At 36.5% G+C, this 14,362-nt stretch overlaps 1 protein-coding gene across 1 annotated transcript in view; it reads right to left on the minus strand.

Moving 5' to 3' along the window:
* The window catches only part of CCDC186 (coiled-coil domain containing 186), a 52,391-nt gene that overhangs the window by 26,205 nt on the left and 11,824 nt on the right, over positions 1 to 14,362 (minus strand). The window contains exons 3-4 of the mRNA XM_047760426.1: positions 9,487 to 9,613; positions 3,052 to 3,180 (exon numbers count right to left, since the gene is read on the minus strand). Coding sequence (XP_047616382.1) covers positions 3,052 to 3,180; positions 9,487 to 9,613 — 256 coding nt within the window. The remainder of the gene's footprint in view (positions 1 to 3,051; positions 3,181 to 9,486; positions 9,614 to 14,362) is intronic.

A 14,362-nucleotide genomic window follows, 5' to 3' on the forward strand; every position in this document is an offset into this window, starting at 1 on the left:
ATGCCTAAAGTATAAGATAGCATGATATATTTGGAGGATACTAAATTACTTCTTAGGGTTTAAATTTGATGTATTGGTTACAGTGAGGAGGAAATAGTTATAAAAGAGAACAGGTGGCCCTCCCTTGTGGCTCAGTGGGTTATGGATCCAGTGTTGTCACTGCTGCAGCTCAGGCTGCTATTGTGGTATGGGTTCCCTTCCTGGCCCATGAGCTTCCACATGCCTCAGGAACAGCACACACAAAAAAGAAAAACCACCACACCAAAAAAAGAAAAAAAACAAAACAAAACAGGAGGTAGAGAAGATCCTGAAAGAAACAATGATCTGAGATTTTATCCTACAGGAAATAGGAAGCCAAAGGAGGATTTATAAATCAGAATCTTTTATTAAATTGTGTTTTAATAAGATAAGTGGTTCAGCATGGAAACTTCATTAAAGTTGAGAGATAAGAAACAGAAAAAAGATAATTGCAGTAGATAACATAAGTTTCTTGACGATAGCAGGGAAGGTGCACCAGAATCTGTCATCCCTGAATCAGCTGCAAAAGATAACCCAGATGCCAAAAGTTCACATTTCTATATCCCGCTCCAGATAATGGTAGCACCTACTTCACGGAATTATTGGAAGTATTAAATGAGAAAATACAGCAATTTATTTAAGAGTCTATTGAAAATCAGTCCATTCCATCAGAGATAAAGGAAGGGGGGCCAGTGAAAGTTTCTGGAATCAGTTTAAGATGATTACCATTGACTCGCATGAAGATAAAGCATGACTTAATCAAGAGGATTCAATAGCCAGCTAAAATTAAGATAAAATGTATAGATAATTCTACTCCAAATGTGGCGGATAAACCCTCCCTATTCTAAACACCAGAAATTTCACATGAAATATGACAATGACATATATATATATTTTTTTTAATGCACAACTGAATTCCCAAGAAAGTATAAGAAATCCCCAGGGCCAAAAAAAAAAAAAAAAAAATCTAAGAGGAAGCAGGAATCCAGAATGCTTTGCTAGGGCTGAAACCTTCACTGACCAATAACAGATCATGTGGGGATGAGGGAAACTAAGTCCCTGAGAATTTATAACTAACTCTACCCTCCTGCAAATTTGAGGTTCAGATTCATTCTACATGTCTGTTCTGAGAAATGGAGAAACCTCAAGCTGGAACATTAAACTGAGAAGTAAACACTTGTGTGTGCATGAATGTATGCTAGGAAACTATTTCTAAATTAAACTCACCAGGTTTGGTGACTCTAGGTGAAGGCTAGACAAATGTTCGCTTTACTATTCGTTTACCTTTTCTACAGGCTTAAAAATTCTCAAATCAAAAAGCTGAGAAGAGGGAGTTCCTGTCGTGGCTCAGTGGTAACAAACTCAACTAGTATCCATGAGGACGGGGGTTCAATTCATCTCGCTCAGTGGGTAAAGTATCTGGCATTGCTATGAGCTGTGGTATAGGTCGCAGACACAGCTCAGATCCTGCACTGCTGTGGCACAGACCTGTAGCTGTGGCTCTGGTTTGACTCCTTCGCCTGGGAATTTTCAAAAGCCATGGGTGTGGCCCTAAAATGCAAAAATAAATAAATAAATAAATAAATAAATTTTCAGAAAAAAAGTTAGGAGAAAAAAGGAATGAGGCCAATCTGTAAATCATTAAATAGAATAATCTCCATAATCCCCATAATTTTACCCACCTCCTAGGATTATCATGAATATTAAATGTTACTACTTATAAAGCATTTTGTCCAAGGGTTGGCATGCAGCTAAAACTTAAAATATCAGCTACTATAATTAACCCCACTTACACTCCTCATCATCAGAGAGGAAACAGATACACAGTAGTAGATGTAGTGTGCTGCCATTTGTTTAAAAAAGAGGGAGGATGGGAGTTCCCGTTGTGGCGCAGTGGTTAACGAATCCGACTAGGAACCAGGAGGTTGCGGGTTCGATCCCTGCCCTTGCTCAGTGGGTTAACGATCCGGTGTGGCCGTGAGCTGTGGTGTAGGTCTCAGACGTGGCTCGGATCCCGCGTTGCTGTGGCTCTGGCGTAGGCTGGCAGCTACAGCTCTGATTCAACCCCTAGCCTGGGAACCTCCATATGCCACGGGAGCGGCCCAAGAAATGGCAAAAAGACAAAAATAAAATAAAATTTAAAAATAAAAAAAAATAAAATAAAAAGAGGGAGGATGGTATGAAGAAAAGAAATATATACATGTTTGTTGCATGCAACAAACATTTCGGGAAGGATACACCGGAAACTGGCATCAATGGCTGCCTCTGGGAAGGGAGTGGGGAAATGAGAAAAAAGGTTTGGAAGACATCTTTTAATGTTTGAACTGTTATTGTGCATATTTTACTACCTTTTTAAATTTTTTATTTATTTATTCTTTTGTCCTTCAGGGCCACACCAGTGGCATAGGGAGGTTCCCAAGCTAGGGGTCAAATCGGAGCTGCAGCTGCCAGGTTACACTACAGCCATAGCAATGTAGGATCCAAACCACATCAACGACCTACACCACAGCTCACGGCAACGCCAGATCCTTAACCCACTGGAAGAGGTCAGGGATTGAACCTGTGTTCTTATGAGTGCTAGGCAGATTCATTCCCGCTAAGCCATGATGGGAACGTCTCATTTTTTTTTTTTTAATCTCCAAAGAACACATTCTTTAAAAAGCTCACTAGGTTATTTTAATGAAGTTATTTTATGTTTGGGTCCACTAAAACCAACAACTTCTTAACATCTTATCCTCTATATTTCCCTTCAGTAAGTATGACATGTTTAAGAACTGACATATGTTTCTAATGTTCATCAGGGCAGCATATTGTAAAGAATTAGAGAAATAAAGGTTGAAGTTTTTTTGTAGTTAGCATGCATTTATATACACTGCTTTACCATTTTTTAAAAAAGGTTAATTTTTATGCAAATAAAATGTTCTATTTCTAATGCACCACTAATGTCCAAAATTGTCCAAAACCGTCTAATAGGGTTAGTTTATTTTAATAAACAAAAAATCATCAGAAAGTTAATAATGACTTGAAAAATACCTGCTCCATCCGATGGGCCATCTCTTTGTGTAATTGCTGAATTGCATTTTTAGCTGCAATGTCTTGAGTTACTACTTTATCTTTGGAAGCTTGAACTTCTTTATTAAGTTCCTCTATTCTTAACTCTAACTGTAAAGAAAATTATTCCCAGATTACTTTTATAGCTATAACAAACCACCAATACTTCAAATAAATATAAACAATGTAATAAGCATAAAAGAATGCAATGAATACACTTCAACCATAGAAATTAAAAGTAAATGTTAGCAATGTTCTACTATATCACTAGAATTAAGTCAATACAAATCTGAAGCAGATTCTGGAAAGATGGATGGCAAGCTCTAGAATAATTACCCATGTAATAACTCAAAAAAATAGTGAAAATATAATGAAAAAAACATAAATGTTATGTATTCACTTAATGCAAAAAAAGCAGTATATGAGAAATAGGGAAACAAAATAGAAACAAAAGATATACAGAAATATATAGACATAGAAAATTTTTAAATGATAGACATAAATCTAACTGTCAATAGTAACATTCAATGAGAGAAGATTAAATAATCATATCAAAAGGCAGAGACCGTCACACTAGAATAAAAACATTATCCAGATTGGAATAAAAACCAAAATGCTATTTACAAAGATACTTTAGATTCATTTCAAAATGATAAAAGGGTCAGAAAGATAGGACAATTATTAATATACATGCACTTAATAACATGGCACCAAAATGCATGAAGCAAAAACTGAGAAATGAAGAAGGAAATGGACAATTCAACAATAATACTTGGAGACTTCAATACCTCACTTTTAATTATGAACACATATAGACATAAGATTACAAGGAAATAGGAGATTTGAACACAACTATAAAACAACCTAAATTTAACACATCTATACAGCATTCCACTCAGCAACAGCAAATATACATTCTCATCAAGTGCACATGTAATATTCTTCAGGACAGAATACATGCCAGTCATAAGGCAAATCTTAATGAATTTAAAACACTGCAATCATACAATGTCCATCTTCTTCAACAACCATAAAGGAATGAAATTAGAACTCAATAACACAGAGAGAAATTTGAGACTTCACAAATATGTAAAAATTAAACCTCTATATATCCAAGAGAGAAATCACAAGAGAAATTAGAAAATACTAGGTAACAAATAAAAATAAAGATACAACATACTTAAAGGATGTATCTAAAGCAGCGTTTAGAGGGAAATTTGTAGCTATAAACATGAATACTGAAAAATAAGAAAGGTCTCAAATTAGGGAACTAAATTTTAACCAAAGACACTGGAACTATAACAGCAAATTAAATCTAAAGCCAGCAAGAAGAAAGAATCAAGATTAGAGAGGAGATTAAATAGAAAGCAGCAGAGAAAAATCAACAAAACAAAAAATGGTTCTTCAAAATGATCAACAAAATTGACAAGCCTTTAGCTAGACTGACCACAAGAATCAAAATGAAAGAGGGACATACTGACCTTACAGAAATAAAAAGAATTATGAATGAATACCATGAATAATTTAACTTGGATGAAATGCACAATTCCAGAAAGACATGAACTACCAAAAACGGCTCAAGAAGAAATAGAAAATCTGTATAGACCTATACAGGCATACCTCAGAGATATTGCGGGTTCAGTCCAGACCACTGCAATAAAGCAAATATTACAATAAAGCAAGTCACACAAATTTTTTGGTTTTCCAGTGCATATTAAAGTTAGGTATACATTATATTATAGTCTATTAAGTGTGTAATGGCATTATGTCTAAAAAAAGTGTACATACCTTAATTTAAAAATACTTTATTGCTAAAAAATGCTAACCATCATCTGACAACACAGGTTGCCACAAACCTTCAATTTGTAAAAACCGCAATATCTGTGAAGTGCAAGAATATGAAGTACAATTTTTTTAAAAAGGCATGCCTGTAATGAGTAAAGAGATTAAATCAATAACAGAAAATTTAAAACTACCCACAAAGAAAAATTCAGGTCTAAATAACTACTCAGGTATATTCTACAAAACATTCAAAGATTTAGCACCAATTCTTCACAAATTCTTCCCCCTGCCCCCAGAAAAAGAACACTTTCAAGCTCATTCTATGAGGTCAGTACAACCAGGCACCAAAACCAGACAAAGATCTTAACAAGAAAAGAAGGCTACAAGAGCAACTATCTCTTATGAATATAGACAGAAAAATTCTCAACAAAACACCAGCAAATCAATTCTGAAATATGTAAAAAGAATTATACACCATAACCATCTTCTCTGGTTTAATATCCAGGAATTACTGTAAGATACCATATGAACAAAACAAAAAACACATGATCATCTCAACAGATGCAAAAAAAAAAAAAGCATTAGGTAATATTTCACACTTTTTCATGATTTAAAGAAACTAAACAAATTAGGAGTAAAAAGGAATTTCTTCAACCTGACAGCATCTGTGAAAAAACCCATAGCTAATGGTGAAAGGCAAGGCTTCAGAAATCAAAGAAAGATATCCACTCTTGCCACTTCTTCAATAATACTCAATACTTCAATACTACGCAACATTGTATTGTCCAGCTGGGACAATCATGCAAGAAATGAAATAAAAGGCACTCAGATGAGAAAGGAAGAAGTAAAACTATTTCCACATGACATGATCTTATAAATGGAAAATCCTAAGAAATTCACCAAAAAATTTTAGAATAACAAGTTCAGCAACGTTATAGAATATAAGAAAAATCTCTTTATACACTTATAATTAACATACTAAAAATGAAATTAAGACAACAACTCCATTCACAATAGCATTAAAAGAATAAACTTAGGAATAATTTTAATGAAGGAATCACAAAATTTATTCTGAAAACTAGAGAACACTTTAAAGAAAGATCTAAATAAATTGAAAGACCTTCCATGTTTGTGAACTGAAAAACTTACTATTGTTAAGATGGCAATATATTCACCAAACTGAATCTACAGATTCAATGCAATCCTTAACAAACCCCATTGGTTTCACTGCAGAATAAGTTGATGGTAATATTCAAAAAACTGAGAACGGCCTAACAATCTTGGAAAAGAAGAACAAAATTCAAGAACTCACACTTCCCAACATCAAAACTTACTGCAAAACAACAGAAATCAGAACAGCATAATGAAAGACAAGTTGATCAATGAAACAGAATTGAGACTCTAGAGATAATTCACATATAAATTGGTCTTCAACAAGAATGTCCTGACTATTCAACAGAGGAAGAACAGTCTTTTCAATAAACAGTTCTGGGACAACTGGACAGCCACAGACAAAAGAACGACTGTGGACCCTTTACATCATACCATACACAAAAATTAACTCGAAATGAATCAAGACCTAAATATAAAAGCCTAAATTATAACACTCTTGGAGAAAACATAGGGGTAGATCTTCATGATCTTCAATTTGCAATCAGTCTTGCATATGACGCCAACTGCACAAGCAACAAAAGAAAAAATAGATAAAACTGGACATTAACAAAATTTAAAACATTTCTTCTTCTAAGCACACCGTCAAGAAAGTGAAAACAAACCCACAGAATGGGAGAAATGCAAATCACATATCTGATAATACAGAATATAAAAAGAACTATCACAGAGTTCCTGTTGTGGCTCAGCAAGTTGAAGACCTGATGTTATCTCCCTTAGGATGTGGGTTCAATCCCTGGCCTCACCCAGTAGGTTAAGGATCTCCGTTGCCACATGCTGTGCCATAAGTGGCAGATGTGGCCTGGATCCAGTGTTTCTGTGGCTGTGGCATAGGCCTCAGCTGTATCTCTGATTCAAAACCTACTCCAAGAATTTCCATATGCCACAGGTGTGACCATAAAAAGAAAAAAAGAACAACTGTCTCAACTCAACAATTTAAAAAATTTTTAAATGGGCAAAGGACTTCCCCAGAAATATCTATTAAGATACATAAATGGCCAACAAGCACAGAAAAAGATGTTTAATTTCACTGGTCATTAAGGAAATGCATATCAAAACTATAAGATACTTTATATCCATGAAGATGGCTATAATAAAGAAGTTCAATAATAACAAGTGTTGACAAGAATATGGAGAAACCGAAACCTTCCAACACTGCCGGAAGGGATATAAAATGGGCAGCCACTTTGGAAAAGTCTGCCACCCCCTCAAAAAATTATAGTTATCATTTTGACCCAACAATTCCACTTTTAGGTATACACCCAAAAGAAATGAAAGCATATCTCCACACAAAAACTTGCACATGAATGTTCAAAGCAGCATTATTAATTAATAACAGCCAAACAGTAGAAACAACCCAAATATCCATTAGATGATGAAAGAATAAACAAAATGTTGTATATCTATATAATGGACTCTTACTTGGCCATTAAATTAAGTACTAATATAAGCTACAACTTGATTGAAACCCTGAAAACATTACACCAAGTGAAAGAAGCCAGATATTATATGATTCCATTTACATGAAGGGGAAGGACACATACTATGTAATTCCACCTGCATGAAATGTTCAGAATTGGTAAATATACAAACACAGAAAGTAGGTCAGTTGTTCCACAGACTGGGGAGAAATAGATGAGAGGGGTTGGAGGGAAATAATAACCACTAATGAATTCACAGGGATTTTTTTGTAATAAAAATTTCCAAAATTGTGATAAACACTGCACAAAAACCATTGAACTATATACTGAAACGAGTGAACTACATGGTATGTGAATTATATCTCAATAAAGCTGCTATTAAAAAACCCTAAATGTTAGCTTATATATATATATATAGTACTTGTGTACTAATTTCCCTTATGATGAGATTATCTAGAGCAACACTGTCCAATAGAAATACAAGTCACAATTTTTTAGTAATCAAATTTTAGAAAGCAAAAAGAAATGGGTGAAGCAACGTTTCATTAAACCCTATATATGTGTGTGTGTGTATATATATATATATGTGTCTCAACATGAAAAACTGAGCCATCTTACCTTTTTTGTACAGTCTTTGAAATTATGTGTATTTCACACAGCACCTCTCAATTTCAACTGACCACCTTTCATGCACTCAATAGCTCTATATGGCTAGTGGCTGCCATATTAAATGGTACAGATCCAGAGATAAAATTAAGAAAGAAATCCCTACTATACTGGAAAGCAAAAGAAAGGTGTATCTAATACTCTCTTTTAAAAAGGCACAGCCACTAACACAGCTCTGGTTTTGCCTCCATCTATTCAGTGTGAAGTTTCTGGCCATCAGCAGTGATCTGCCTACCAAAATATGAATTTGGCCTATTATTGAAGGTCCTTAACACTTTAAAATTTTAAGTTTGATCTACATGTGGTAGCCTTAGACCACAAAAATTTTACAAATACAGTCACCTTCCAACTATGTAAAGGTTCATTAAGTAAACGAAGGTGTAAGTGAAACTTGTTTTAAATTTTATTATTATCAGCTGTTTGCTTTTACTTTCATGCTATAGCCTTCCGTGAAAGGTGAGACAAAAGGAAAGACTTTCCAGAGTTCCTGTTGTGGCTCAGCAGTTAAAGAATCTGACTAGCATCCATGAGGATGAGAGTTCTATCCCTAGCCTCGCTCAATGGGTTAAGGATCCAGCGTTGCTGTGAGGGGCAGCGTAGGCCGAGGATGTGGCTTGGATCCCGCATTGCTGTGGCTGTGGTGTAGGTTCTGATTCAACCTCTAGCCTGGGAACCTCCACATGCCCTGGGTGTGGCCCTAAAAGAGACAAAAAAAAAAAAAGAAAGACTCTTTTAAGGCTACATTGTTTCTAATTCTTTCCACAGAAGAAAAGGCAACTCAGCTTTGGTACCAGTCTTCAATATGCACTTTGTTGATTCAAGTATCACAGTACATTTTCTTAAGAAAAAGGAGGGAAGGAAGGGGGGAGAGAGAGGGAGGGAAGAAGGAAGAAAAGAATGGGGGGGACAAAGAAATGAAAAGGTAAAGGAAAGGAATGGCTGGGGAGGCTAGCTAGTCAGATAAAATCTAAAGTAAGACACCAGTCTTCAGGATAGTTTACAAATACTGAAAATGGAACCATATTAAACTACATGCTTAATAACACTGTAATGCCAGATGTAAACTTTTACATATATACTGCTTCTGTTAACTGGTAAAAACCATCTATTTGACTGCCAAACAAATCATCTCTTCTTCTCAGATTTCTATTATATATAGTAGAATACAGTCATACATATCATATAAAAATACAAATTTACAAAAAACAAAAAAATCAGGCTCTGACTCCTAGTTCATCAAAGAGAACACTTCACATACCAAGCAATCTTATGTATTTAAAGTATGATTTAACTCACAGAACTTCAATTTATATACAAATTTTCAGGAATGTACTTAATTTTCTAAGTTGAACTGACTTTAAAGATTTTGTCTTTTTACCTGTTTAATTGTGTTCATATGCTGCTTCTCTGTTTCTGTTCTTTTTTTTAGTTCTTCTCTTAAATTATCTTTTTCTGAACAAATGTCTAAGATGAGTTCCTGATGCTTCTTATTTTCTTTAATTAACCTAAATATAAAAAGGGCAGTATAAGTGAAACATAATTAAAAATGGCAATGAGGAGTTCCCGTCGTGGCGCAGTGGTTAACGAATCCGACTAGGAACCATGAGGTTGCGGGTTCGGTCCCCGGCCTTGCTCAGTGGGTTAAGGATCTGGTGTTGCTGTGAGCTGTGGTGTAGGTTGCAGACCTGGCTCGGATCCCCTGTTGCTGTGGCTCTGGCGTAGGCTGGTGGCTACAGCTCCGATTGGACCCCTAGCCTGGGAACCTCCATATGCTGCAGGAGCGGCCCTAGAAATGGCAAAAAGACAAAAAAAAAATGGCAATGAGGTATAATCTGCTTCCAGACTGGGATGCATATACTTAAACAACTCATAAATGAACATTCCTATGCAATCCTTTTGTAATGATATGTTATACTTTACAAAACATTCTCTGGCCAGTCAGGCCACTAACTTTTTCCTAGAAACTGATATATTTCAAATAAAGTGAAATATAATCAGATAAAGAAAACCACACTCTTTTAAGTTTGCATCTTTATTTTCTGGCTGCAACCATGTTGTGTGGAAGTTTCCAGGCCAGGGACTGAACCACTGCTGCAGTTGTGACCTAAACCACAGCTGCGGCAATACAGGATCCTTAACCCATTGCACCACAAGGGAAGTTCCAAGTTTATGTCTTTAGGCATCTGAATTATGTACTTCATTCCTTCAGCACTGGCATCCTTTCGAATCAATCAGTGTCAACCAGGGGCAATTTTCCCCATTCAGGCCTTTGTCTGGAGATATTTTTGGTAGCCCCTACAATGGTGAGAGTTAGGGTTAGCTACTGGCTTCTCATGGGTAGAGGCAGGGATGCTGCTAAACATGCAGCAATGCATGGAAGAGCTCCACCAACAACAAAGAATGATCTGCCCCCATGTGTCAATAGAGGTTGAGCGATCTTGCTTTAGATTTCAAGAATATTTTAATAATATTCCAATAGTTATAGAAGAGGAGTTAATAACAACGTTTAAGCAGAAATTCTGTTTTGTGTTCCCTACAAAAACATAAATAAAACCTTAAAAATTTCCTGCACAAGTACTCAGCATTATAAAGTATCTAAGAGTTAACAACTAATATTTAAGGATTCTTATAGCAGCAGCTATTACTTAACACTTGATTACACAACTACTATTTACTAAATTTATCTTTAAGTGCATTATTTAATATTCAGATCTATAAATTAATAAGTCTATGAAATTATTATTATTACGTTTTACAAATTTGAAAAAGAAACCAAAACTGAAGCCTAGAACTTATTCCAGGTCACAAAGCTACTAAGTGGGTGAACTGAGATTTGGACCCAGGTCTAATTCTTTGCCATCTTCTACTCTGAAGTTCCCTCATTCACGCAACAAATGCTTATTTACTGTGTACCTATGCTAGTCTGTATGTTGGGGGTACATCAGCAAACTCTCCCTGATATTCTAAGAGGGAAATTAAAATGAACATTACGTAGCTATATAATGAAATGCCCAGCTGTGATTAAATTCTATTAAGAAAACTACAGGAGGGCAAGAGGACAGGGAGAGGGATGTGAGCTGTGGCTGTACACAAGGTAGGCAGGACAGACCTCTCTGAGGAGCACAGCAACGCAATGAGGAGGAAAGGAATGAAAACGTCTGAGAAAGAGAAAAACATGAAGCATGCAAGTTTCTTCAAGCACAGTGGTTTAACGTAGGTTCTTTATGATTAAGACGTACCCTCGATTTGTTGCGAAAATGACTTGAAACACAAGAATCTTGACTATAGTTCATTAAGCAAATGATTTAGGGAGGGAGAAGTGAAGAGCAACAAGGCCTGAAATTGTTACTCCTATATGCCAAATGTACATCCTACACAAAAATAACTGTCTTTGGAGTTCCCTGGTAGCCTAGCAGGTTAAGGACCTGGCATTGTCACTGCTGTGGCACGAGTTCAATCCCTGGCCCAGGAACTTTTGTATGCCACAGGAGCAGCCCCCCCCCCCAAAAAAAAAACTAAAACAAGCAAAAAGCCAGAACAAACAAAAAACCAAATTATTGTCGTTAAGAATTCTGGTTGGGACCTTGGACAGTAACATTGATGTTAGAAAACAGGTAAGAATTCCATTGTGGCTCAGCGGAAATGAATCCTACTAGTATCCACGAGGACGTGAGTTCAATCCATGGACTTGCTCAGTGGGTTAAGATATGGCGTTGCTGTGAGCTGAGGTGTAGGCCACAGACTTGGCTCAGATCTCAAGATGCTGTGGCTGTGGTGTAGGCCAGCAGCTGTAGCTCCAATTCGACCTTTAGCCTGGGAACTTCCATATGCCGCACATGCAGCCCTAAAAAGCTTAAAAAGAAAAAAAAAATATATATATATATATAGGGAAATGAGTATATAAACAAAGACATTTGGAAAAAGATGCATTCTTGAAAAATTTAAGCCAAAAAGAACCTGAAAGGTGGTTCTCTTTACAGAAAATTAAATGACAAAGAAAAAAAAAAGTTGTTTTAGAGTCACAAAGCATTTGAAATTTAAAATATTACATGTATAACAAAAAATTAACTTAGATTTAAAATGATATATTTGGGAGTTCCCATGTGGCTCAATGGGTTAAGAATCCGACTGGCATCAATGAAGATGCAAGTTAGATCCCTGGCTTTGCTCAGTGGGTTAAGGATCTGGCATTGCTGGTGAGCTGTGATGTAAGTCACAAATGCAGCTTGGTTCTGGCGTTGCTGTGGTGTCGTCCTGCAGCTGCCTCTCTGATTCGACCTCCAGCCTAGAAACTTCCATAGGCCACTGGTATAGTCCTAAAAAGCAAAATAATAATATTTGACATTTTTATACTGCTTTAATGTCCTCAAAATGATCCCATCAGATAAGTATCATCCCCCTCATAAAGACGAAAAATCTTTGTCTCCAAGAGGTTGATTTAACCAAGGAAACAGCTTGCAAGTGGCACCAGGAATTGTCCAGATCCAGGCTTCTGACCAGAACTGCTTACTCCAGTCTACCACGCTGCCACTATTCTGACAGGATGGAGTAAAAAGGAGGAATTAATTTTCTACTGTGTTTCTAATACTTCTAGATAAATTTAACAACATGTAACCACATTAAAAGAAAAAAAATTTCAACTGTGGCACAGCGGGTTAAGAATCGGACCGTAGCAGCTCTGGTCTCTGGGGGGGAGCAAGTTGTTTCCAGCCCGACACAGTGGGTTAAAGGATCCGTCACTGCTGCAGCTAAGACTTGGATTCAATCCCTGGCCCAAAAACATCTAAATGCCACAGCTACAGCCATTCAAAGTAAAAAAAAAAAAAAGAAGAAGAAGAAAAAATACACTGAAGCCAAACTAATTGCGTTCAGATTTAACTTTGCCATTTACTAGCATGTCATCTTCAGCAAATTAATCTCTCTGTGCTTCGGGTACCTCATCCATAAAGTGAGAATAATAATAGTTCAAGCATACCACACAGGGTTGTTGTGAAAGTTCCATGAATGTTGCCAGGCACTTAATTAATAGCATCAAAATGTTCCTGCTATTATTTATTAAATCTATGACATCTTATAATTTACAAGAGAGGCATGACAGTGGTAAGACTCCAAATCCAAGGTAAGCAGGAAGAGGCACTTTAGGCAGGAAAGTCTAAAAGGTAGGTACAGACAGTAAGAAAATGAAGTAATCCTAAAAAGCAAGAGTGGCAGAAATGCTGATGGCTCACATATGAAATCCTAAGTTTTTTAATAACAGCAGCATCCTGGTAAAGTTCTGGGTAGCAATAGCTGCCATTAGCTTTAAGGCAGTATTAAGAAAGGCCCTGGAGGAGTTCCCGTCATGGCGCAGTGGTTAATGAATCCGACTAGGAACCATGAGGTTGCGGGTTCGGTCCCTGCCCTTGCTCAGTGGGCTAACGATCCGGCATTGCCGTGAGCTGTGGTGTAGGTTGCAGACACGCCTCGGATCCCGCGTTGCTGTGGCTCTGGCGTAGGCCGTGGCTACAGCTCTGATTCAACCCCTAGCCTGGGAACCTCCATATGCCGCGGGAGCGGCCCAAGAAATAGCAACAACAACAACAACAAAAGACAAAAAAAAAAAGGCAGGCCCTGGAGCCTCAGAGATATTTGTATGCTCATGTTCATAATATTATCCACCATAAGTAAAAGGTAGAAGCAAACCAAATGTCCACTGATGGATGAATGGATAAACAAAATGTGGTATATACTTCCAATGGAACATTATTCAATCCTAACAAGGAAACTGACAACATACTACGATATGAATAAACCTTGAGGACATATGCTAAGTGGAATAAGGCAGTCACGAAAAGGCAAATACCATACAATTTCATTTATATGAAGTATTAAGAGCAGTCTAACACTCAGAAACCAAGTAGAATGTGGTTACCAGGGGCTGGGGCAGGGAGTTGTTTAGTGGGAATAGAGCTTCCGATTTGTTAAAATCAAAAAGTTATGGAGACTGGCTGCACAACAATGTGAACATACTCAACACTATCAAATTGCACATTTAAAACTGTTAAGATGGTAAATTTTATGTTATATGTATTTTATCAAAATTTAAAGTAAAAGTTAAAAATAGAAAAAAAAAGAAGGGCTCTGGATTCTGACATTAAAAATCACCGAATTAAAAAAAAAAAAAAAATCACCGAATAAACCAATGAAGAGTCAGTGAGCTGTTTGGGGAAGACTGATCCACTGATAATCTGGAACAGTAGAGACCAGAAAAGCAA

Source organism: Phacochoerus africanus, chromosome 15 (genome assembly GCF_016906955.1).
Source record: "Phacochoerus africanus isolate WHEZ1 chromosome 15, ROS_Pafr_v1, whole genome shotgun sequence".
NCBI lineage: Eukaryota > Metazoa > Chordata > Mammalia > Artiodactyla > Suidae > Phacochoerus > Phacochoerus africanus.